Source organism: Ranitomeya imitator, chromosome 9 (assembly GCF_032444005.1).
Source record: "Ranitomeya imitator isolate aRanImi1 chromosome 9, aRanImi1.pri, whole genome shotgun sequence".
NCBI lineage: Eukaryota > Metazoa > Chordata > Amphibia > Anura > Dendrobatidae > Ranitomeya > Ranitomeya imitator.
Window position 1 is genome coordinate 156834331 of NC_091290.1, and position 23457 is coordinate 156857787.

Consider the following 23457-nt stretch of genomic DNA (forward strand, 5'->3'; position numbering starts at 1 on the left):
TTACCTGCCCCCATCACCATACATTACCCCCCAGGGGACAGGAGCAGACCTCACCAGAATCACACGATCTACGGAGGCGCACTTCAAGAGAGGAGACATATCTATCATCGGACAGCTCTCCGGATCCATCGTTGCCCTCCAGAGACAGCTCCACGCACTCCGATCCCTACACATGGAGGACACGAGAGGCGTGAGCGGAGCAAGTACTGTGCACGGCGTGTATGTTTGTGGCCTCTGCTCGAACACCCTCCATATGACAACATCACTTACACTGGAATCTGAATCCAACACGGGGCCCATTTTCACGCTCCCGCGCCCGACTCTGACCCGCCGTCTTCGCTTCCCTCCGCTGAGGTCCTGGAGACCAGTGAGGGACGATTCAGGTCCATGAAATGGGCAGCATTTCACAAGTAGTGCCCCTTACACCACACAGGAGGCGCAATCTCACCCATGTGACCCCCACCCACTATCTTACCTGACTGGCCGGGTCCAGGGTCCTCTTCTGTGGCCGCCTCATGGATGCCGCTCTCCAGGGGTTGCTGCGGTCAATCACAGTGCACAGCATGGCCAACTCTTCCTGACGCTCCTGGAGACAATAGATTAGTGGTGTGAGCGGAGAACCATGGCCGCAGCAGGCCCCACAGCTCTCACCTGCCGGAGGCGGCTGGCCGTCTCTGTACTTGGAGGCTCAACCTCTTCGTGTGAAGAACGGAGGGTGCTGTGGGTCACAGCCAGGACACGCTCTTCCAATGCCCAGTCACATGGAGACAGCCCTGGAAAAGGAGAACAAGAAGTGTGAGGTCCGGGCCCCAGTGGGCGCAGCCCCGTCCAGCAGAGCACACAGCCTCCGCCAGCATTGCCTCCCTCCCAATGGTTACCGGCCAAAGGCTCCGCGGCTTCCTCTGCTGCCGGATCCAACATCCCCGAGACACTCTGAGGAGGAAGAGCAGGATCATCACACAGCAGAACAGTACAAGGGCGGCATCCACAGTGTACACGGGGCCAAATGCCAGGGGGTCGGGTAAGGACAAGGCACAGGAAAGTGGAGGGGGCACAAGTACAGCCAGGTGAGAGCAGGAAGGGGGGAGCACAGGACCGGGGCACAGCAATGGAAGGCGCAGCACCGGGGGCACACAGCAATGGAAGGCGCAGCGCCGGGGGCACACAGCAATGGAAGGCGCAGCGCCGGGGGCACACAGCAATGGAAGGCGCAGCGCCGGGGGCACACAGCAATGGAAGGCGCAGCGCCGGGGGCACACAGCAATGGAAGGCGCAGCGCCGGGGGCACACAGCAATGGAAGGCGCAGCGCCGGGGGCACACAGCAATGGAAGGCGCAGCGCCGGGGGCACACAGCAATGGAAGGCGCAGCGCCGGGGGCACACAGCAATGGAAGGCGCAGCACCGGGGGCACACAGCAATGGAAGGCGCAGCGCCGGGGGCACACAGCAATGGAAGGCGCAGCACCGGGGGCACACAGCAATGGAAGGCGCAGCACCGGGGGCACACAGCAATGGAAGGCGCAGCACCGGGGGCGCAGAGCAATGGAAGGCGCAGAGCAATGGAAGGCGCAGCGCCGGGGGCACACAGCAATGGAAGGCGCAGCGCCGGGGGCACACAGCAATGAAAGGCGCAGCGCCGGGGGCACACAGCAATGGAAGGCGCAGCGCCGGGGGCACACAGCAATGGAAGGCGCAGCGCCGGGGGCACACAGCAATGGAAGGCGCAGCGCCGGGGGCACACAGCAATGGAAGGCGCAGCACCGGGGGCACACAGCAATGGAAGGCGCAGCGCCGGGGGCACACAGCAATGGAAGGCGCAGCACCGGGGGCACACAGCAATGGAAGGCGCAGCACCGGGGGCACACAGCAATGGAAGGCGCAGCACCGGGGGCACACAGCAATGGAAGGCGCAGCACCGGGGGCACACAGCAATGGAAGGCGCAGCACCGGGGGCACACAGCAATGGAAGGCGCAGCACCGGGGGCACACAGCAATGGAAGGCGCAGCACCGGGGGCACACAGCAATGGAAGGCGCAGCACCGGGGGCACACAGCAATGGAAGGCGCAGCACCGGGGGCACACAGCAATGGAAGGCGCAGCACCGGGGGCACACAGCAATGGAAGGCGCAGGACCGTGGGCACACAGCAATGGAAGGCACAGCCGGGGGCACACAGCAATGGAAGGCGCAGGACCGGGGGCACACAGCAATGGAAGGCGCAGGACCGGGGGCACACAGCAATGGAAGGCGCAGCCGTGGGCACTCACCTTCTCGCCCTCTATATAGGACAACGATTCTTCTCGGACACCCTGAGCGCCGTCTGCATAAAGAAAGGAAGACGTAGGAACAGAAGAAGCCACCAAAGAGCGATGAACAGGTGAGATGATGGGAGTAGTAATTCAGGTGATGTGGGGCCTCGTACCTGTCCTGCTCGTCCCCTCCATCATCTGGATGCGGCTCCGCACTGACGGGATAATGGGGGTGTCCGGCTTCACCTCCAGCTCAGTCAGACGCAGCAGTGATGTCCGGCCCCCATTGGACGAGGCCTCAGGGTCCACGTTTTCGGCTTCAACTTTAACTGTAGCGAGGCGAGTTCTCCTTGGTGACTCATTGCCCGAATCTGGAGGGGTCAAAAGATAAAGTCAGATGCCAGCAGACCCCTCCGCCAGGCCCACCAGCCAGACCCCTCCGTCAGGCCCACCAGCCAGACCCCTCCGCCAGGCCCACCAACAAGACCCCTCCGCCAGGCCCACCAACAAGACCCCTCCGCCAGGCCCACCAGCCAGACCCCTCCGCCAGGCCCACCAGCCAGACCCCTCCGCCAGGCCCACCAGCCAGACGCCTCCGCCAGGCCCACCAACAAGACCCCTCCGCCAGGCCCACCAGCCAGACCCCTCCGTCAGGCCCACCAGCCAGACCCCTCCGCCAGGCCCACCAGCCAGACGCCTCCGCCAGGCCCACCAACAAGACCCCTCCGCCAGGCCCACCAGCCAGACCCCTCCGTCAGGCCCACCAGCCAGACCCCTCCGCCAGGCCCACCAACAAGACCCCTCCGCCAGGCCCACCAACAAGACCCCTCCGCCAGGCCCACCAACAAGACCCCTCCGCCAGGCCCACCAGCCAGACCCCTCCGCCAGGCCCACCAGCCAGACCCCTCCGCCAGGCCCACCAGCCAGACGCCTCCGCCAGGCCCACCAGCCAGACCCCTCCGCCAGGCCCACCAGCCAGACCCCTCCGCCAGGCCGCCCAGCCAGACCCCTCCGCCAGGCCGCCCAGCCAGACCCCTCCGCCAGGCCGCCCAGCCAGACCCCTCCGCCAGGCCGCCCAGCCAGACCCCTCCGCCAGGCCCACCAGCCAGACCCCTCCGCCAGGCCCACCAGCCAGACCCCTCCACACCCCTAGATCAGGTCGCCCACCCCAGACCCTTCCTCGAGGCCGCCCCCCAGGCCCCTCTGCCGGCCGCCCCGTCAGACCCCACCATCACCCACAACTCACACAGAAGCTTCAGAGGCGCACGCTTCATCTCCATCCTCCGATGTCAGCAACGTCCTGAAAAGATCGGGAGAGTAGATTTTCACTCTTGTGTAAGGGAGGAGGACGGCACAGCGCGCACACAGGAGCGGGGGAGGAGGACGGCAGAGCGCGCACACAGGAGCGGGGGAGGAGGACGGCAGAGCGCGCACACAGGAGCGGGGGAGGAGGACGGCAGAGCGCGCACACAGGAGCGGGGGAGGAGGACGGCACAGCGCGCACACAGGAGCGGGGGAGGAGGACGGCACAGCGCGCACACAGGAGCGGGGGAGGAGGACGGCACAGCGCGCACACAGGAGCGGGGGAGGAGGACGGCACAGCGCGCACACAGGAGCGGGGGAGGAGGACGGCACAGCGCGCACACAGGAGCGGGGGAGGAGGACGGCACAGCGCGCACACAGGAGCGGGGGAGGAGGACGGCACAGCGCGCACACAGGAGCGGGGGAGGAGGACGGCACAGCGCGCACACAGGAGCGGGGGAGGAGGACGGCACAGCGCGCACACAGGAGCGGGGGAGGAGGACGGCACAGCGCGCACACAGGAGCGGGGGAGGAGGACGGCACAGCGCGCACACAGGAGCGGGGGAGGAGGACGGCACAGCGCGCACACAGGAGCGGGGGAGGAGGACGGCACAGCGCGCACACAGGAGCGGGGGAGGAGGACGGCACAGCGCGCACACAGGAGCGGGGGAGGAGGACGGCACAGCGCGCACACAGGAGCGGGGGAGGAGGACGGCACAGCGCGCACACAGGAGCGGGGGAGGAGGACGGCACAGCGCGCACACAGGAGCGGGGGAGGAGGACGGCACAGCGCGCACACAGGAGCGGGGGAGGAGGACGGCAGAGCGCGCACACAGGAGCGGGGGAGGAGGACGGCACAGCGCGCACACAGGAGCGGGGGAGGAGGACGGCACAGCGCGCACACAGGAGCGGGGGAGGAGGACGGCACAGCGCGCACACAGGAGCGGGGGAGGAGGACGGCACAGCGCGCACACAGGAGCGGGGGAGGAGGACGGCACAGCGCGCACACAGGAGCGGGGGAGGAGGACGGCACAGCGCGCACACAGGAGCGGGGGAGGAGGACGGCACAGCGCGCACACAGGAGCGGGGGAGGAGGACGGCACAGCGCGCACACAGGAGCGGGGGAGGAGGACAGCACAGCGCGCACACAGGAGCGGGGGAGGAGGACAGCACAGCGCGCACACAGGAGCGGGGAGGAGGACAGCACAGCGCGCACACAGGAGCGGGGGAGGAGGACAGCACAGCGCGCACACAGGAGCGGGGGAGGAGGACAGCACAGCGCGCACACAGGAGCGGGGGAGGAGGACAGCACACACACAGGAGCGGGGGAGGAGGACAGCACACACACAGGAGCGGGGGAGGAGGACAGCACAGCGCGCACACAGGAGCGGGGGAGGAGGACAGCACAGCGCGCACACAGGAGCGGGGGAGGAGGACAGCACAGCGCGCACACAGGAGCGGGGGAGGACAGCACAGCGCGCACACAGGAGCGGGGGAGGAGGACAGCACAGCGCGCACACAGGAGCGGGGGAGGAGGACAGCACAGCGCGCACACAGGAGCGGGGGAGGAGGACAGCACAGTGTACACACAGGACAGAGGGAGGAAGACAGTACAGTGTACACAGGACAGAGGGAGGAAGACAGTACAGTGTACACAGGACAGAGGAAGGAGGACAGCACAGTGTACACACAGGACAGAGGGAGGAGGACAGCACAGTGTACACACAGGACCGGGAGAGGAGGACAGCACAGTGTACACACAGGACAGAGGGAGGAGGACAGCACAGTGTACACACAGGACAGAGGGAGGAGGACAGCACAGTGTACACAGGACAGAGGGAGGAGGACAGCACAGTGTACACACAGGACCGGGAGAGGAGGACAGTACAGTGTACACACAGGACAGAGGGAGGAGGACAGCACAGTGTACACAGGACAGAGGGAGGAGGACAGCACAGTGTACACAGGACAGAGGGAGGAGGACAGCACAGTGTGCACACAGGACAGAGGGAGGAGGACAGCACAGTGTGCACACAGGACAGAGGGAGGAGGACAGCACAGAGTGCACACAGGAGCGGGGGAGGAGGACAGCACAGCGCGCACACAGGAGCGGGGGAGGAGGACAGCACAGTGTACACACAGGACAGAGGGAGGAAGACAGTACAGTGTACACAGGACAGAGGGAGGAAGACAGTACAGTGTACACAGGACAGAGGAAGGAGGACAGCACAGTGTACACACAGGACAGAGGGAGGAGGACAGCACAGTGTACACACAGGACCGGGAGAGGAGGACAGCACAGTGTACACACAGGACAGAGGGAGGAGGACAGCACAGTGTACACACAGGACAGAGGGAGGAGGACAGCACAGTGTACACAGGACAGAGGGAGGAGGACAGCACAGTGTACACACAGGACCGGGAGAGGAGGACAGTACAGTGTACACACAGGACAGAGGGAGGAGGACAGCACAGTGTACACAGGACAGAGGGAGGAGGACAGCACAGTGTACACAGGACAGAGGGAGGAGGACAGCACAGTGTGCACACAGGACAGAGGGAGGAGGACAGCACAGTGTGCACACAGGACAGAGGGAGGAGGACAGCACAGTGTGCACACAGGACAGAGGGAGGAGGACAGCACAGTGTACACACAGGACAGAGGGAGGAGGACAGCACAGTGTACACACAGGACAGAGGGAGGAGGACAGCACAGTGTACACACAGGACCGGGAGAGGAGGACAGTACAGTGTACACACAGGACCGGGGGAGGAGGACAGCACAGTGTACACACAGGACCGGGAGAGGAGGACAGTACAGTGTACACACAGGACAGAGGGAGGAGGACAGCACAGTGTACACACAGGACAGAGGGAGGAGGACAGCACAGTGTACACACAGGACAGAGGGAGGAGGACAGCACAGTGTACACACAGGACCGGGAGAGGAGGACAGTACAGTGTACACACAGGACCGGGGGAGGAGGACAGCACAGTGTACACACAGGACCGGGAGAGGAGGACAGTACAGTGTACACACAGGACAGAGGGAGGAGGACAGCACAGTGTACACACAGGACAGAGGGAGGAGGACAGTACAAAGTACACACAGGACAGAGGGAGGAGGACAGCACAGCGTACACACAGGACTGGGGGAGGACAGTACAGTGTACACAGGACCGGGGGAGGAGGACAGCACGGCGTACACACAGGACAGAGGGAGGACAGCACAGTGTACACACAGGACCGGGGGAGGAGGACAGTACAGTGTACACACAGGACAGAGGGAGGAGGACAGCACAGCGTACACACAGTACAGAGGGAGGAGGACAGTACAGTGTACACACAGGACAGAGGGAGGAGGACAGCACAGCGTACACACAGGACAGAGGGAGGAGGACAGTACAGTGTACACACAGGACCGGGGGAGGAGGACAGTACAGTGTACACACAGGACAGAGGGAGGAGGACAGTACAGCGTACACACAGGACCGGGGAAGGAGGACAGCACAGCGTACACACAGTACAGAGGGAGGAGGACAGCACAGTGTGCACACAGGACCGGGGGAGGAGGACAGTACAGTGTACACACAGGACAGAGGGAGGAGGACAGCACGGCGTACACACAGTACAGAGGGAGGAGGACAGTACAGTGTACAAACAGGACCGGGGGAGGAGGACAGCACAGTGTACACACAGGACAGAGGGAGGAGGACAGCACAGTGTACACACAGTACAGAGGGAGGAGGACAGTACAGCGTACACACAGGACCGGGGAAGGAGGACAGCACAGCGTACACACAGTACAGAGGGAGGAGGACAGCACAGTGTGCACACAGGACCGGGGGAGGAGGACAGTACAGTGTACACACAGGACAGACGGAGGAGGACAGCACGGCGTACACACAGTACAGAGGGAGGAGGACAGTACAGTGTACAAACAGGACCGGGGGAGGAGGACAGTACAGTGTACACACAGGACAGAGGGAGGAGGACAGCACAGTGTGCACACAGGACCGGGGGAGGAGGACAGCACAGCGTACACACAGTACAGAGGGAGGAGGACAGTACAGTGTACAAACAGGACCGGGGGAGGAGGACAGTACAGCGTACACACAGTACAGAGGGAGGAGGACAGTACAGTGTACACACAGGACCGGGGGAGGAGGACAGCACAGCGTACACACAGGACAGAGGGAGGAGGACAGCACAGTGTGCACACAGGACCGGGGGAGGAGGACAGCACAGCGTACACACAGTACAGAGGGAGGAGGACAGTACAGTGTACAAACAGGACCGGGGGAGGAGGACAGTACAGCGTACACACAGTACAGAGGGAGGAGGACAGTACAGTGTACACACAGGACCGGGGGAGGAGGACAGCACAGCGTACACACAGTACAGAGAGAGGAAGACAGCACAGTGTACACACAGGACCGGGGGAGGAGGACAGCACAGCGTACACACAGTACAGAGGGAGGAGGACAGTACAGTGTACACACAGGACCGGGGGAGGAGGACAGCACGGCGTACACACAGGACGCCCCCGGTCTCTCACCTCCCCACCGGCGTTCTCTCACCTCAGCTGGATTGGATTCCCGGCGTTCAATCTTGGCGCCAATTTCCAGGCCTCTGACTTCCGGCGCCTCTGACTTCCGGCACTAGAGGCTGCACTTTTTCCTCAGCTATCATTGATTACAACACAATCCCACCCAAAATGTCTGCCGCCGCGCACCCTCTAGTGGAGAGAGAACACCACGTGACCCGACCACATCCAACCAGTGACCGGGAGCCACAGTGGGCGGAGCTACCCGGGCCGGCCCGCACTGTGCGCTGTGACTGACTGAACGCATCCGGAACCAGAGTTCTCAGCTCTTGTGTCTTAGGGTACGAGGCAGCAGCGGAGCCGGGTGCAGCCGCCATAGACTTCCCCGGTATTACTGTTCCCTGCAGGCTACATCCGCGTCGATCATGCTGACGTCATCCCCATGTGAGGGGGCCACAGACTTTACACTGAGGGTCTACAGGCTGATTGTGTATGTGTGGGGGAGAGAGGGGGTCCTGCTTGTATGCTGGGGGGCTGTGTGTGGTGGGGGCTGTACAGGGAAGGGGGAGGTGCTGGGGGTCTGTGTGTGGTGGCGGTGTACAGGGAAGGGGGAGATGCTGGGGGTCTGTGTGTGGTGGGGGCTGTACAGGGAAGGGGGAGGTGCTGGGGGTCTGTGTGTGGTGGGGGCTGTACAGGGAAGGGGGAGATGCTGGGGTCTGTGTGTGGTGGGAGCTGTACAGGGAAGGGGGAGATGCTGGGGGTCTGTGTGTGGTGGGAGCTGTACAGGGAAGGGGGAGATGCTGGAGGTCTGTGTGTGGTGGGGGCTGTACAGGGAAGGGGGAGATGCTGGGGGTCTGTGTGGTGGGGGCTGTACAGGGAAGGGGGAGATGCTGGAGGTCTGTGTGTGGTGGGGGCTGTACAGGGAAGGGGGAGATGCTGGGGGTCTGTGTGTGGTGGGGGCTGTACAGGGAAGGGGGAGATGCTGGGGGTCTGTGTGTGGTGGGGGCTGTACAGGGAAGGGGGAGATGCTGGGGTCTGTGTGTGGTGGGGGCTGTACAGGGAAGGGGGAGATGCTGGGGGTCTGTGTGTGGTGGGGGCTGTACAGGGAAGGGGGAGATGCTGGGGGTCTGTGTGTGGTGGGGGCTGTACAGGGAAGGGGGAGATGCTGGGGTCTGTGTGTGGTGGGGGCTGTACAGGGAAGGGGGAGATGCTGGAGGTCTGTGTGGTGGGGGCTGTACAGGGAAGGGGGAGATGCTGGAGGTCTGTGTGTGGTGGGGGCTGTACAGGGAAGGGGGAGATGCTGGGGTCTGTGTGTGGTGGGAGCTGTACAGGGAAGGGGGAGATGCTGGGGGTCTGTGTGTGGTGAGGGCTGTACAGGGAAGGGGGAGATGCTGGGGGGCTGTGTGTGGTGGGGGCTGTACAGGGAAGGGGGAGATGCTGGGGATCTGTGTGTGGTGAAGGTTGTACAGGGAAGGGGGAGATGCTGGGGGTCTGTGTGTGGTGGGGGCTGTACAGGGAAGGGGGAGATGCTGGAGGTCTGTGTGTGGTGGGGGCTGTACAGGGAAGGGGGAGATGCTGGGGTCTGTGTGTGGTGGGAGCTGTACAGGGAAGGGGGAGATGCTGGGGGTCTGTGTGTGGTGAGGGCTGTACAGGGAAGGGGGAGATGCTGGGGGCTGTGTGTGGTGGGGGCTGTACAGGGAAGGGGGAGATGCTGGGGATCTGTGTGTGGTGAAGGTTGTACAGGGAAGGGGGAGATGCTGGGGGTCTGTGTGTGGTGGGGGCTGTACAGGGAAGGGGGAGATGCTGGGGGTCTGTGTGTGGTGGGGGCTGTACAGGGAAGGGCGAGATGCTGGGGGTCTGTGTGTGGTGGGGGCTGTACAGGGAAGGGGGAGGTGCTGGGGGTCTGTGTGTGGTGGGGGCTGTACAGGGAAGGGGGAGGTGCTGGGGGTCTGTGTGTGGTGGGGGCTGTACAGGGAAGGGGGAGATGCTGGGGGTCTGTGTGTGGTGAGGGTTGTACAGGGAAGGGGGAGATGCTGGGGGTCTGTGTGTGGTGAGGGTTGTACAGGGAAGGGGGAGATGCTGGGGGGCTGTGTGTGGTGGGGGCTGTACAGGGAAGGGGGAGATGCTGGGGGGCTGTGTGTGGTGGGGGCTGTACAGGGAAGGGGGAGATGCTGGGGGGCTGTGTGTGGTGGGGGCTGTACAGGGAAGGGGGAGATGCTGGGGGTCTGTGTGGTGGGGGCTGTACAGGGAAGGGGGAGATGCTGGGGGTCTGTGTGTGGGGGAGAGAGGGGGTCCTGCTTGTATGCTGGGGGGCTGTGTGTGGTGGGGGCTGTACAGGGAAGGGGGAGATGCTGGGGTCTGTGTGTGGTGGGGGCTGTACAGGGAAGGGGGAGATGCTGGGGGTCTGTGTGGTGAGGGCTGTACAGGGAAGGGGGAGATGCTGGGGGTCTGTGTGTGGTGGGGGCTGTACAGGGAAGGGGGAGATGCTGGAGGTCTGTGTGTGGTGGGGGCTGTACAGGGAAGGGGGAGATGCTGGGGGTCTGTGTGTGGTGGGGGCTGTACAGGGAAGGGGGAGGTGCTGGGGGTCTGTGTGTGGTGGGGGCTGTACAGGGAAGGGGGAGGTGCTGGGGGTCTGTGTGTGGTGAGGGCTGTACAGGGAAGGGGGAGATGCTGGGGGTCTGTGTGTGGTGGGGGCTGTACAGGGAAGGGGGAGGTGCTGGGGGTCTGTGTGTGGTGGGGGCTGTACAGGGAAGGGGGAGATGCTGGAGGTCTGTGTGTGATGGGGGCTGTACAGGGAAGGGGGAGATGCTGGGGGTCTGTGTGTGATGGGGGCTGTACAGGGAAGGGGGAGATGCTGGGGTCTGTGTGGTGGGGGCTGTACAGGGAAGGGGGAGATGCTGGGGTCTGTGTGTGGTGAGGGCTGTACAGGGAAGGGGGAGATGCTGGGGTCTGTGTGTGGTGGGGGGCTGTACAGGGAAGGGGGAGATGCTGGGGGTCTGTGTGTGGTGGGGGCTGTACAGGGAAGGGGGAGATGCTGGGGGTCTGTGTGTGGTGAGGGCTGTACAGGGAAGGGGGAGGTGCTGGGGGTCTGTGTGTGGTGGGGGCTGTACAGGGAAGGGGGAGGTGCTGGGGGTCTGTGTGTGGTGGGGGCTGTACAGGGAAGGGGGAGATGCTGGGGGTCTGTGTGTGGTGAGGGTTGTACAGGGAAGGGGGAGATGCTGGGGGTCTGTGTGTGGTGAGGGTTGTACAGGGAAGGGGGAGATGCTGGGGGGCTGTGTGTGGTGGGGGCTGTACAGGGAAGGGGGAGATGCTGGGGGGCTGTGTGTGGTGGGGGCTGTACAGGGAAGGGGGAGATGCTGGGGGGCTGTGTGTGGTGGGGGCTGTACAGGGAAGGGGGAGATGCTGGGGGTCTGTGTGGTGGGGGCTGTACAGGGAAGAGGGAGATGCTGGGGGTCTGTGTGTGGGGGAGAGAGGGGGTCCTGCTTGTATGCTGGGGGGCTGTGTGTGGTGGGGGCTGTACAGGGAAGGGGGAGATGCTGGGGTCTGTGTGTGGTGGGGGCTGTACAGGGAAGGGGGAGATGCTGGGGGTCTGTGTGTGGTGAGGGCTGTACAGGGAAGGGGGAGATGCTGGGGGTCTGTGTGTGGTGGGGGCTGTACAGGGAAGGGGGAGATGCTGGGGGGCTGTGTGGTGAGAGCTGTACAGGGAAGGGGGAGATGCTGGGGGTCTGTGTGTGGTGGGGGCTGTACAGGGAAGGGGGAGATGCTGGGGGTCTGTGTGTGGTGGGGGCTGTACAGGGAAGGGGGAGATGCTGGGGGTCTGTGTGTGGTGGGGGCTGTACAGGGAAGGGGGAGATGCTGGAGGTCTGTGTGTGGTGAGAGCTGTACAGGGAAGGGGGAGATGCTGGGGGTCTGTGTGTGGTGGGGGCTGTACAGGGAAGGGGGAGATGCTGGGGGTCTGTGTGGTGAGGGCTGTACAGGGAAGGGGGAGATGCTGGGGGTCTGTGTGTGGTGGGGGCTGTACAGGGAAGGGGGAGATGCTGGGGGTCTGTGTGTGGTGGGGGCTGTACAGGGAAGGGGGAGATGCTGGGGGTCTGTGTGTGGTGGGGGCTGTACAGGGAAGGGGGAGATGCTGGGGGTCTGTGTGTGGTGGGAGCTGTACAGGGAAGGGGGAGATGCTGGGGGTCTGTGTGTGGTGGGGGCTGTACAGGGAAGGGGGAGATGCTGGGGGGCTGTGTGGTGAGAGCTGTACAGGGAAGGGGGAGATGCTGGGGGTCTGTGTGTGGTGGGGGCTGTACAGGGAAGGGGGAGATGCTGGGGGTCTGTGTGTGGTGGGGGCTGTACAGGGAAGGGGGAGATGCTGGAGGTCTGTGTGTGGTGAGAGCTGTACAGGGAAGGGGGAGATGCTGGGGGTCTGTGTGTGGTGGGGGCTGTACAGGGAAGGGGGAGATGCTGGGGGTCTGTGTGTGGTGGGGGCTGTACAGGGAAGGGGGAGGTGCTGGGGGTCTGTGTGTGGTGGGGGCTGTACAGGGAAGGGGGAGATGCTGGGGGTCTGTGTGTGGTGGCGGTGTACAGGGAAGGGGGAGATGCTGGGGGTCTGTGTGTGGTGGGGGTGTACAGGGAAGGGGGAGATGCTGGGGTCTGTGTGTGGTGGCGGTGTACAGGGAAGGGGGAGATGCTGGGGTCTGTGTGTGGTGGGGGCTGTACAGGGAAGGGGGAGATGCTGGGGGTCTGTGTGGTGAGGGCTGTACAGGGAAGGGGGAGATGCTGGGGGTCTGTGTGTGGTGGGGGCTGTACAGGGAAGGGGGAGATGCTGGGGGTCTGTGTGTGGTGGGGGCTGTACAGGGAAGGGGGAGATGCTGGGGGGCTGTGTGTGGTGAGGGTTGTACAGGGAAGGGGGAGATGCTGGGGGTCTGTGTGTGGTGAGGGTTGTACAGGGAAGGGGGAGATGCTGGGGGCTGTGTGTGGTGGGGGCTGTACAGGGAAGGGGGAGGTGCTGGGGGTCTGTGTGTGGTGGGGGCTGTACAGGGAAGGGGGAGGTGCTGGGGGTCTGTGTGTGGTGAGGGCTGTACAGGGAAGGGGGAGATGCTGGGGGTCTGTGTGTGGTGAGGGTTGTACAGGGAAGGGGGAGATGCTGGGGGTCTGTGTGTGGTGAGGGTTGTACAGGGAAGGGGGAGATGCTGGGGGGCTGTGTGTGGTGGGGGCTGTACAGGGAAGGGGGAGATGCTGGGGGGCTGTGTGTGGTGGGGGCTGTACAGGGAAGGGGGAGATGCTGGGGGGCTGTGTGTGGTGGGGGCTGTACAGGGAAGGGGGAGATGCTGGGGGTCTGTGTGGTGGGGGCTGTACAGGGAAGAGGGAGATGCTGGGGGTCTGTGTGTGGGGGAGAGAGGGGGTCCTGCTTGTATGCTGGGGGGCTGTGTGTGGTGGGGGCTGTACAGGGAAGGGGGAGATGCTGGGGTCTGTGTGTGGTGGGGGCTGTACAGGGAAGGGGGAGATGCTGGGGTCTGTGTGTGGTGGGGGCTGTACAGGGAAGGGGGAGATGCTGGGGGGCTGTGTGTGGTGGGGGCTGTACAGGGAAGGGGGAGATGCTGGGGTCTGTGTGTGGTGGGGGCTGTACAGGGAAGGGGGAGATGCTGGGGGTCTGTGTGTGGTGAGGGCTGTACAGGGAAGGGGGAGATGCTGGGGGTCTGTGTGTGGTGGGGGCTGTACAGGGAAGGGGGAGATGCTGGGGGGCTGTGTGGTGAGAGCTGTACAGGGAAGGGGGAGATGCTGGGGGTCTGTGTGTGGTGGGGGCTGTACAGGGAAGGGGGAGATGCTGGGGGTCTGTGTGTGGTGGGGGCTGTACAGGGAAGGGGGAGATGCTGGGGGTCTGTGTGTGGTGGGGGCTGTACAGGGAAGGGGGAGATGCTGGAGGTCTGTGTGTGGTGAGAGCTGTACAGGGAAGGGGGAGATGCTGGGGGTCTGTGTGTGGTGGGGGCTGTACAGGGAAGGTGGAGATGCTGGGTGTCTGTGTGGTGAGGGCTGTACAGGGAAGGGGGAGATGCTGGGGGTCTGTGTGTGGTGGGGGCTGTACAGGGAAGGGGGAGATGCTGGGGGTCTGTGTGTGGTGGGGGCTGTACAGGGAAGGGGGAGATGCTGGGGGTCTGTGTGTGGTGGGGGCTGTACAGGGAAGGGGGAGATGCTGGGGGTCTGTGTGTGGTGGGAGCTGTACAGGGAAGGGGGAGATGCTGGGGGTCTGTGTGTGGTGGGGGCTGTACAGGGAAGGGGGAGATGCTGGGGGGCTGTGTGGTGAGAGCTGTACAGGGAAGGGGGAGATGCTGGGGGGCTGTGTGTGGTGGGGGCTGTACAGGGAAGGGGGAGATGCTGGGGGTCTGTGTGTGGTGGGGGCTGTACAGGGAAGGGGGAGATGCTGGAGGTCTGTGTGTGGTGAGAGCTGTACAGGGAAGGGGGAGATGCTGGGGGTCTGTGTGTGGTGGGGGCTGTACAGGGAAGGGGGAGATGCTGGGGGTCTGTGTGTGGTGGGGGCTGTACAGGGAAGGGGGAGGTGCTGGGGGTCTGTGTGTGGTGGGGGCTGTACAGGGAAGGGGGAGATGCTGGGGGTCTGTGTGTGGTGGCGGTGTACAGGGAAGGGGGAGATGCTGGGGGTCTGTGTGTGGTGGGGGTGTACAGGGAAGGGGGAGATGCTGGGGTCTGTGTGTGGTGGCGGTGTACAGGGAAGGGGGAGATGCTGGGGTCTGTGTGTGGTGGGGGCTGTACAGGGAAGGGGGAGGTGCTTGGGGGTCTGTGTGTGGTGGGAGCTGTACAGGGAAGGGGGAGATGCTGGGGGTCTGTGTGTGGTGGGAGCTGTACAGGGAAGGGGGAGATGCTGGGGTCTGTGTGTGGTGGGGGCTGTACAGGGAAGGGGGAGATGCTGGGGGGCTGTGTGGTGGGGGCTGTACAGGGAAGGGGGAGATGCTGGGGGTCTGTGTGTGGTGGGGGCTGTACAGGGAAGGGGGAGATGCTGGAGGTCTGTGTGTGGTGGGGGCTGTACAGGGAAGGGGGAGGTGCTGGGGGTCTGTGTGTGGTGGGGGTGTACAGGGAAGGGGGAGATGCTGGGGGTCTGTTTGTGGTGGGGGCTGTACAGGGAAGGGGGAGGTGCTGGGGGTCTGTGTGGTGGGGGCTGTACAGGGAAGGGGGAGATGCTGGGGGGCTGTGTGGTGAGGGCTGTACAGGGAAGGGGGAGATGCTGGGGTCTGTGTGTGGTGGGGGCTGTACAGGGAAGGGGGAGATGCTGGGGGTCTGTGTGTGGTGGGGGCTGTACAGGGAAGGGGGAGATGCTGGGGGGCTGTGTGGTGAGGGCTGTACAGGGAAGGGGGAGATGCTGGGGGTCTGTGTGTGGTGGGAGCTGTACAGGGAAGGGGGAGATGCTGGGGGTCTGTGTGTGGTGGGGGCTGTACAGGGAAGGGGGAGATGCTGGGGGTCTGTGTGTGGTGGGGGCTGTACAGGGAAGGGGGAGATGCTGGGGGTCTGTGTGTGGTGGCGGTGTACAGGGAAGGGGGAGATGCTGGGGGTCTGTGTGTGGTGGGGGTGTACAGGGAAGGGGGAGGTGCTTGGGGGTCTGTGTGTGGTGGGGGCTGTACAGGGAAGGGGGAGATGCTGGGGGTCTGTGTGTGGTGGGGGCTGTACAGGGAAGGGGGAGATGCTGGAGGTCTGTGTGTGGTGGGGGCTGTACAGGGAAGGGGGAGGTGCTGGGGTCTGTGTGTGGTGGGGGCTGTACAGGGAAAGGGGAGGTGCTGGGGGGTCTGTGTGTGGTGGGGGCTGTACAGGGAAGGGGGAGATGCTGGAGGTCTGTGTGTGGTGGGGGCTGTACAGGGAAGGGGGAGGTGCTGGGGGTCTGTGTGTGGTGGGGGTGTACAGGGAAGGGGGAGATGCTGGGGGTCTGTGTGGTGGGGGCTGTACAGGGAAGGGGGAGGTGCTGGGGGTCTGTGTGGTGGGGGCTGTACAGGGAAGGGGGAGGTGCTGGGGGTCTGTGTGGTGGGGGTGTACAGGGAAGGGGGAGATGCTGGGGTCTGTGTGTGGTGGGGGTGTACAGGGAAGGGGGAGATGCTGGGGTCTGTGTGTGGTGGGGGCTGTACAGGGAAGGGGGAGGTGCTGGGGGTCTGTGTGGTGGGGGCTGTACAGGGAAGGGGGAGGTGCTGGGGGTCTGTGTGTGGTGGCGGTGTACAGGGAAGGGGGAGATGCTGGAGGTCTGTGTGTGGTGGGGGCTGTACAGGGAACGGGGAGGTGCTGGGGGTCTGTGGTGGGGGCTGTACAGGGAAGGGGGAGGTGCTGGGGGTCTGTGTGGTGGGGGCTGTACAGGGAAGGGGGAGATGCTGGGGGTCTGTGTGGTGGGGGCTGTACAGGGAAGTGGGAGATGCTGGGGGTCTGTGTGGTGGGGGCTGTACAGGGAAGGGGGAGATGCTGAGGTCTGTGTGTGGTGGGGGCTGTACAGGGAAGGGGGAGATGCTGGGGATCTGTGGTGGGAGCTGTACAGGGAAGGGGGAGATGCTGGAGGTCTGTGTGTGGTGGGGGCTGTACAGGGAAGGGGGAGATGCTGGAGGTCTGTGTGTGGTGGGGGCTGTACAGGGAAGGGGGAGATGCTGAGGTCTGTGTGTGGTGGGGGCTGTACAGGGAAGGGGGAGATGCTGGGGGTCTGTGTGGTGGGGGCTGTACAGGGAAGGGAGAGATGCTGGAGGTCTGTGTGTGGTGGGGGCTGTACAGGGAAGGGGGAGATGCTGGGGATCTGTGGTGGGGGCTGTACAGGGAAGGGGGAGATGCTGGAGGTCTGTGTGTGGTGGGGGCTGTACAGGGAAGGGGGAGATGCTGGAGGTCTGTGTGTGGTGGGGGCTGTACAGGGAAGGGGGAGGTGCTGGGGGTCTGTGTGTGGTGGGGGCTGTACAGGGAAGGGGGAGATGCTGAGGTCTGTGTGTGGTGGGGGCTGTACAGGGAAGGGGGAGATGCTGGGGGTCTGTGTGTGGTGGGGGCTGTACAGGGAAGGGGGAGATGCTGGGGGTGTGTGTGTGGTGGGGGCTGTACAGGGAAGGGGGAGATGCTGGGGATCTGTGGTGGGGGCTGTACAGGGAAGGGGGAGATGCTGGAGGTCTGTGTGTGGTGGGGGCTGTACAGGGAAGGGGGAGATGCTGGGGATCTGTGGTGGGGGCTGTACAGGGAAGGGGGAGATGCTGGGGGTCTGTGTGTGGTGGGGGCTGTACAGGGAAGGGGGAGATGCTGGGGGTCTGTGTGGTGAGGGCTGTACAGGGAAGGGGGAGATGCTGGGGGTCTGTGTGTGGTGAGGGCTGTACAGGGAAGGGGGAGATGCTGGGGGGCTGTGTGGTGAGGGCTGTACAGGGAAGGGGGAGATGCTGGGGTCTGTGTGTGGTGAGGGCTGTACAGGGAAGGGGGAGATGCTGGGGGTCTGTGTGGTGAGGGCTGTACAGGGAAGGGGGAGGTGCTGGGGGTCTGTGTGGTGGGGGCTGTACAGGGAAGGGGGAGATGCTGGGGGTCTGTGTGGTGGGGGCTGTACAGGGAAGTGGGAGATGCTGGGGGTCTGTGTGTGGTGGGGGCTGTACAGGGAAGGGGGAGATGCTGGGGGCTGTGTGTGGTGAGGGCTGTACAGGGAAGGGGGAGATGCTGGGGGTCTGTGTGGTGAGGGCTGTACAGGGAAGGGGGAGGTGCTGGGGGTCTGTGTGGTGGGGGCTGTACAGGGAAGGGGGAGATGCTGGGGGTCTGTGTGGTGGGGGCTGTACAGGGAAGTGGGAGATGCTGGGGGTCTGTGTGTGGTGGGGGCTGTACAGGGAAGGGGGAGATGCTGGAGGTCTGTGTGTGGTGGGAGCTGTACAGGGAAGGGGGAGATGCTGGGGGGCTGTGTGTGGTGGGGGCTGTACAGGGAAGGGGGAGATGCTGGGGACTGTGTGTGGTGGGAGCTGTACAGGGAAGGGGGAGATGCTGGGGGGCTGTGTGTGGTGGGGGCTGTACAGGGAAGGGGGAGATGCTGAGGGGCTGTGTGGTGAGGGCTGTACAGGGAAGGGGGAGATGCTGGGGTCTGTGTGTGGTGGGGGCTGTACAGGGAAGGGGGAGATGCTGGGGGTCTGTGTGTGGTGGGGGCTGTACAGGGAAGGGAGAGATGCTGGGGGTCTGTGTGTGGTGGCGGTGTACAGGGAAGGGGGAGATGCTGGGGGTCTGTGTGTGGTGGGGGTGTACAGGGAAGGGGGAGATGCTGGGGTCTGTGTGTGGTGGCGGTGTACAGGGAAGGGGGAGATGCTGGGGTCTGTGTGTGGTGGGGGCTGTACAGGGAAGGGGGAGGTGCTTGGGGGTCTGTGTGTGGTGGGGGTGTACAGGGAAGGGGGAGATGCTGGGGGTCTGTGTGTGGTGGGGGTGTACAGGGAAGGGGGAGATGCTGGGGGTCTGTGTGGTGGGGGCTGTACAGGGAAGGGGGAGGTGCTGGGGGTCTGTGTGGTGGGGGTGTACAGGGAAGGGGGAGATGCTGGGGTCTGTGTGTGGTGGGGGTGTACAGGGAAGGGGGAGATGCTGGGGTCTGTGTGTGGTGGGGGCTGTACAGGGAAGGGGGAGGTGCTGGGGGTCTGTGTGGTGGGGGCTGTACAGGGAAGGGGGAGGTGCTGGGGGTCTGTGTGTGGTGGCGGTGTACAGGGAAGGGGGAGATGCTGGAGGTCTGTGTGTGGTGGGGGCTGTACAGGGAAGGGGGAGGTGCTGGGGGTCTGTGTGATGGGGGCTGTACAGGGAAGGGGGAGGTGCTGGGGGTCTGTGTGGTGGGGGCTGTACAGGGAAGGGGGAGATGCTGGGGGTCTGTGTGGTGGGGGCTGTACAGGGAAGTGGGAGATGCTGGGGGTCTGTGTGGTGGGGGCTGTACAGGGAAGGGGGAGATGCTGAGGTCTGTGTGTGGTGGGGGCTGTACAGGGAAGGGGGAGATGCTGGGGATCTGTGGTGGGGGCTGTACAGGGAAGGGGGAGATGCTGGAGGTCTGTGTGTGGTGGGGGCTGTACAGGGAAGGGGGAGATGCTGGAGGTCTGTGTGTGGTGGGGGCTGTACAGGGAAGGGGGAGATGCTGAGGTCTGTGTGTGGTGGGGGCTGTACAGGGAAGGGGGAGATGCTGGGGGTCTGTGTGTGGTGGGGGCTGTACAGGGAAGGGGGAGATGCTGGGGGTGTGTGTGTGGTGGGGGCTGTACAGGGAAGGGGGAGATGCTGGGGATCTGTGGTGGGGGCTGTACAGGGAAGGGGGAGATGCTGGGGGTCTGTGTGTGGTGGGGGCTGTACAGGGAAGGGGGAGATGCTGGGGGTCTGTGTGGTGAGGGCTGTACAGGGAAGGGGGAGGTGCTGGGGGTCTGTGTGGTGGGGGCTGTACAGGGAAGGGGGAGATGCTGGGGGTCTGTGTGGTGGGGGCTGTACAGGGAAGTGGGAGATGCTGGGGGTCTGTGTGTGGTGGGGGCTGTACAGGGAAGGGGGAGATGCTGGAGGTCTGTGTGTGGTGGGAGCTGTACAGGGAAGGGGGAGATGCTGGGGGGCTGTGTGTGGTGGGGGCTGTACAGGGAAGGGGGAGATGCTGGGGGCTGTGTGTGGTGGGAGCTGTACAGGGAAGGGGGAGATGCTGGGGGGCTGTGTGTGGTGGGGGCTGTACAGGGAAGGGGGAGATGCTGGGGGGCTGTGTGGTGAGGGCTGTACAGGGAAGGGGGAGATGCTGGGGTCTGTGTGTGGTGGGGGCTGTACAGGGAAGGGGGAGATGCTGGGGGTCTGTGTGTGGTGGGGGCTGTACAGGGAAGGGGGAGATGCTGGGGGTCTGTGTGTGGTGGCGGTGTACAGGGAAGGGGGAGATGCTGGGGTCTGTGTGTGGTGGGGGCTGTACAGGGAAGGGGGAGGTGCTTGGGGGTCTGTGTGTGGTGGGGGTGTACAGGGAAGGGGGAGATGCTGGGGGTCTGTGTGTGGTGGGGGTGTACAGGGAAGGGGGAGATGCTGGGGGTCTGTGTGGTGGGGGCTGTACAGGGAAGGGGGAGGTGCTGGGGGTCTGTGTGGTGGGGGCTGTACAGGGAAGGGGGAGGTGCTGGGGGTCTGTGTGGTGGGGGTGTACAGGGAAGGGGGAGATGCTGGGGTCTGTGTGTGGTGGGGGCTGTACAGGGAAGGGGGAGGTGCTTGGGGGTCTGTGTGTGGTGGGGGTGTACAGGGAAGGGGGAGATGCTGGGGGTCTGTGTGTGGTGGGGGTGTACCGGGAAGGGGGAGATGCTGGGGGTCTGTGTGGTGGGGGCTGTACAGGGAAGGGGGAGGTGCTGGGGGTCTGTGGTGGCGGTGTACAGGGAAGGGGGAGATGCTGGGGTCTGTGTGTGGTGGCGGTGTACAGGGAAGGGGGAGATGCTGGGGGTCTGTGTGTGGTGGCGGTGTACAGGGAAGGGGGAGATGCTGGGGTCTGTGTGTGGTGGGGGCTGTACAGGGAAGGGGGAGGTGCTTGGGGGTCTGTGTGTGGTGGGGGTGTACAGGGAAGGGGGAGATGCTGGGGGTCTGTGTGTGGTGGGGGTGTACAGGGAAGGGGGAGATGCTGGGGGTCTGTGTGGTGGGGGCTGTACAGGGAAGGGGGAGGTGCTGGGGGTCTGTGTGGTGGGGGCTGTACAGGGAAGGGGGAGGTGCTGGGGGTCTGTGTGGTGGGGGTGTACAGGGAAGGGGGAGATGCTGGGGTCTGTGTGTGGTGGGGGTGTACAGGGAAGGGGGAGATGCTGGGGTCTGTGTGTGGTGGGGGCTGTACAGGGAAGGGGGAGGTGCTGGGGGTCTGTGTGGTGGGGGCTGTACAGGGAAGGGGGAGGTGCTGGGGGTCTGTGTGTGGTGGCGGTGTACAGGGAAGGGGGAGATGCTGGAGGTCTGTGTGTGGTGGGGGCTGTACAGGGAAGGGGGAGGTGCTGGGGGTCTGTGTGGTGGGGGCTGTACAGGGAAGGGGGAGGTGCTGGGGGTCTGTGTGGTGGGGGCTGTACAGGGAAGGGGGAGATGCTGGGGGTCTGTGTGGTGGGGGCTGTACAGGGAAGTGGGAGATGCTGGGGGTCTGTGTGGTGGGGGCTGTACAGGGAAGGGGGAGATGCTGAGGTCTGTGTGTGGTGGGGGCTGTACAGGGAAGGGGGAGATGCTGGGGATCTGTGGTGGGGGCTGTACAGGGAAGGGGGAGATGCTGGAGGTCTGTGTGTGGTGGGGGCTGTACAGGGAAGGGGGAGATGCTGGAGGTCTGTGTGTGGTGGGGGCTGTACAGGGAAGGGGGAGATGCTGAGGTCTGTGTGTGGTGGGGGCTGTACAGGGAAGGGGGAGATGCTGGGGGTCTGTGTGTGGTGGGGGCTGTACAGGGAAGGGGGAGATGCTGGGGGTGTGTGTGTGGTGGGGGCTGTACAGGGAAGGGGGAGATGCTGGGGATCTGTGGTGGGGGCTGTACAGGGAAGGGGGAGATGCTGGAGGTCTGTGTGTGGTGGGGGCTGTACAGGGAAGGGGGAGATGCTGGGGATCTGTGGTGGGGGCTGTACAGGGAAGGGGGAGATGCTGGGGGTCTGTGTGTGGTGGGGGCTGTACAGGGAAGGGGGAGATGCTGGGGGTCTGTGTGGTGAGGGCTGTACAGGGAAGGGGGAGATGCTGGGGGTCTGTGTGTGGTGAGGGCTGTACAGGGAAGGGGGAGATGCTGGGGGGCTGTGTGGTGAGGGCTGTACAGGGAAGGGGGAGATGCTGGGGTCTGTGTGTGGTGAGGGCTGTACAGGGAAGGGGGAGATGCTGGGGGCTGTGTGTGGTGAGGGCTGTACAGGGAAGGGGGAGATGCTGGGGGGCTGTGTGGTGAGGGCTGTACAGGGAAGGGGGAGATGCTGGGGTCTGTGTGTGGTGGGGCTGTACAGGGAAGGGGGAGATGCTGGGGGTCTGTGTGTGGTGGCGGTGTACAGGGAAGGGGGAGGTGCTGGGGGTCTGTGTGGTGGGGGCTGTACAGGGAAGGGGGAGATGCTGGGGGTCTGTGTGGTGGGGGCTGTACAGGGAAGTGGGAGATGCTGGGGGTCTGTGTGTGGTGGGGGCTGTACAGGGAAGGGGGAGATGCTGGAGGTCTGTGTGTGGTGGGGGTGTACAGGGAAGGGGGAGGTGCTGGGGGTCTGTGTGTGGTGGGGGCTGTACAGGGAAGGGGGAGATGCTGGGGGTCTGTGTGGTGGCGGTGTACAGGGAAGGGGGAGATGCTGGGGGTCTGTGTGTGGTGGGGGTGTACAGGGAAGGGGGAGATGCTGGGGTCTGTGTGTGGTGGGGGCTGTACAGGGAAGGGGGAGGTGCTTGGGGGTCTGTGTGTGGTGGCGGTGTACAGGGAAGGGGGAGATGCTGGGGGTCTGTGTGTGGTGGGGGTGTACAGGGAAGGGGGAGATGCTGGGGGTCTGTGTGTGGTGGCGGTGTACAGGGAAGGGGGAGATGCTGGGGGTCTGTGTGTGGTGGGGGTGTACAGGGAAGGGGGAGATGCTGGGGTCTGTGTGTGGTGGCGGTGTACAGGGAAGGGGGAGATGCTGGGGGTCTGTGTGTGGTGAGGGCTGTACAGGGAAGGGGGAGATGCTGGGGGTCTGTGTGTGGTGGGGGCTGTACAGGGAAGGGGGAGATGCTGGGGGTCTGTGTGGTGAGGGCTGTACAGGGAAGGGGGAGATGCTGGGGGTCTGTGTGTGGTGGGGGCTGTACAGGGAAGGGGGAGATGCTGGGGGTCTGTGTGTGGTGGGGGCTGTACAGGGAAGGGGGAGATGCTGGGGGGCTGTGTGTGGTGAGGGGTGTACAGGGAAGGGGGAGATGCTGGGGGTCTGTGTGTGGTGAGGGTTGTACAGGGAAGGGGGAGATGCTGGGGGCTGTGTGTGGTGGGGGCTGTACAGGGAAGGGGGAGGTGCTGGGGGTCTGTGTGTGGTGGGGGCTGTACAGGGAAGGGGGAGGTGCTGGGGGTCTGTGTGTGGTGAGGGCTGTACAGGGAAGGGGGAGATGCTGGGGGTCTGTGTGTGGTGAGGGTTGTACAGGGAAGGGGGAGATGCTGGGGGTCTGTGTGTGGTGAGGGTTGTACAGGGAAGGGGGAGATGCTGGGGGGCTGTGTGTGGTGGGGGCTGTACAGGGAAGGGGGAGATGCTGGGGGGCTGTGTGTGGTGGGGGCTGTACAGGGAAGGGGGAGATGCTGGGGGGCTGTGTGTGGTGGGGGCTGTACAGGGAAGGGGGAGATGCTGGGGGTCTGTGTGGTGGGGGCTGTACAGGGAAGAGGGAGATGCTGGGGGTCTGTGTGTGGGGGAGAGAGGGGGTCCTGCTTGTATGCTGGGGGGCTGTGTGTGGTGGGGGCTGTACAGGGAAGGGGGAGATGCTGGGGTCTGTGTGTGGTGGG

The 23457-nt window shown here is 64.4% G+C and overlaps 1 protein-coding gene across 4 annotated transcripts in view; it reads right to left on the reverse strand.

Annotated features, from left to right (window-relative positions):
- The window catches only part of LOC138649336 (anillin-like), a 52202-nt gene extending 44003 nt beyond the window's left edge, over positions 1–8199 (reverse strand). The window contains exons 1-9 of one of the 4 annotated variants that reach the window (XM_069739644.1): positions 8131–8199; positions 3495–3548; positions 2422–2619; positions 2267–2319; positions 879–933; positions 652–773; positions 476–586; positions 271–357; positions 55–166 (exon numbers count right to left, since the gene is read on the reverse strand). In XM_069739644.1, coding sequence (XP_069595745.1) covers positions 55–166; positions 271–357; positions 476–586; positions 652–773; positions 879–933; positions 2267–2319; positions 2422–2619; positions 3495–3528 — 772 coding nt within the window. In that variant the 5' untranslated portion in view covers positions 3529–3548; positions 8131–8199. Of the gene's footprint in view, positions 1–54; positions 167–270; positions 358–475; positions 587–651; positions 774–878; positions 934–2266; positions 2320–2421; positions 2620–3494; positions 3549–8108 lie in introns of all 4 variants that reach the window. The other 3 variants (XM_069739642.1, XM_069739643.1, XM_069739645.1) reach the window with 3 other exon arrangements.
- Between the last annotated feature and the right edge of the window lie 15258 nt (positions 8200–23457).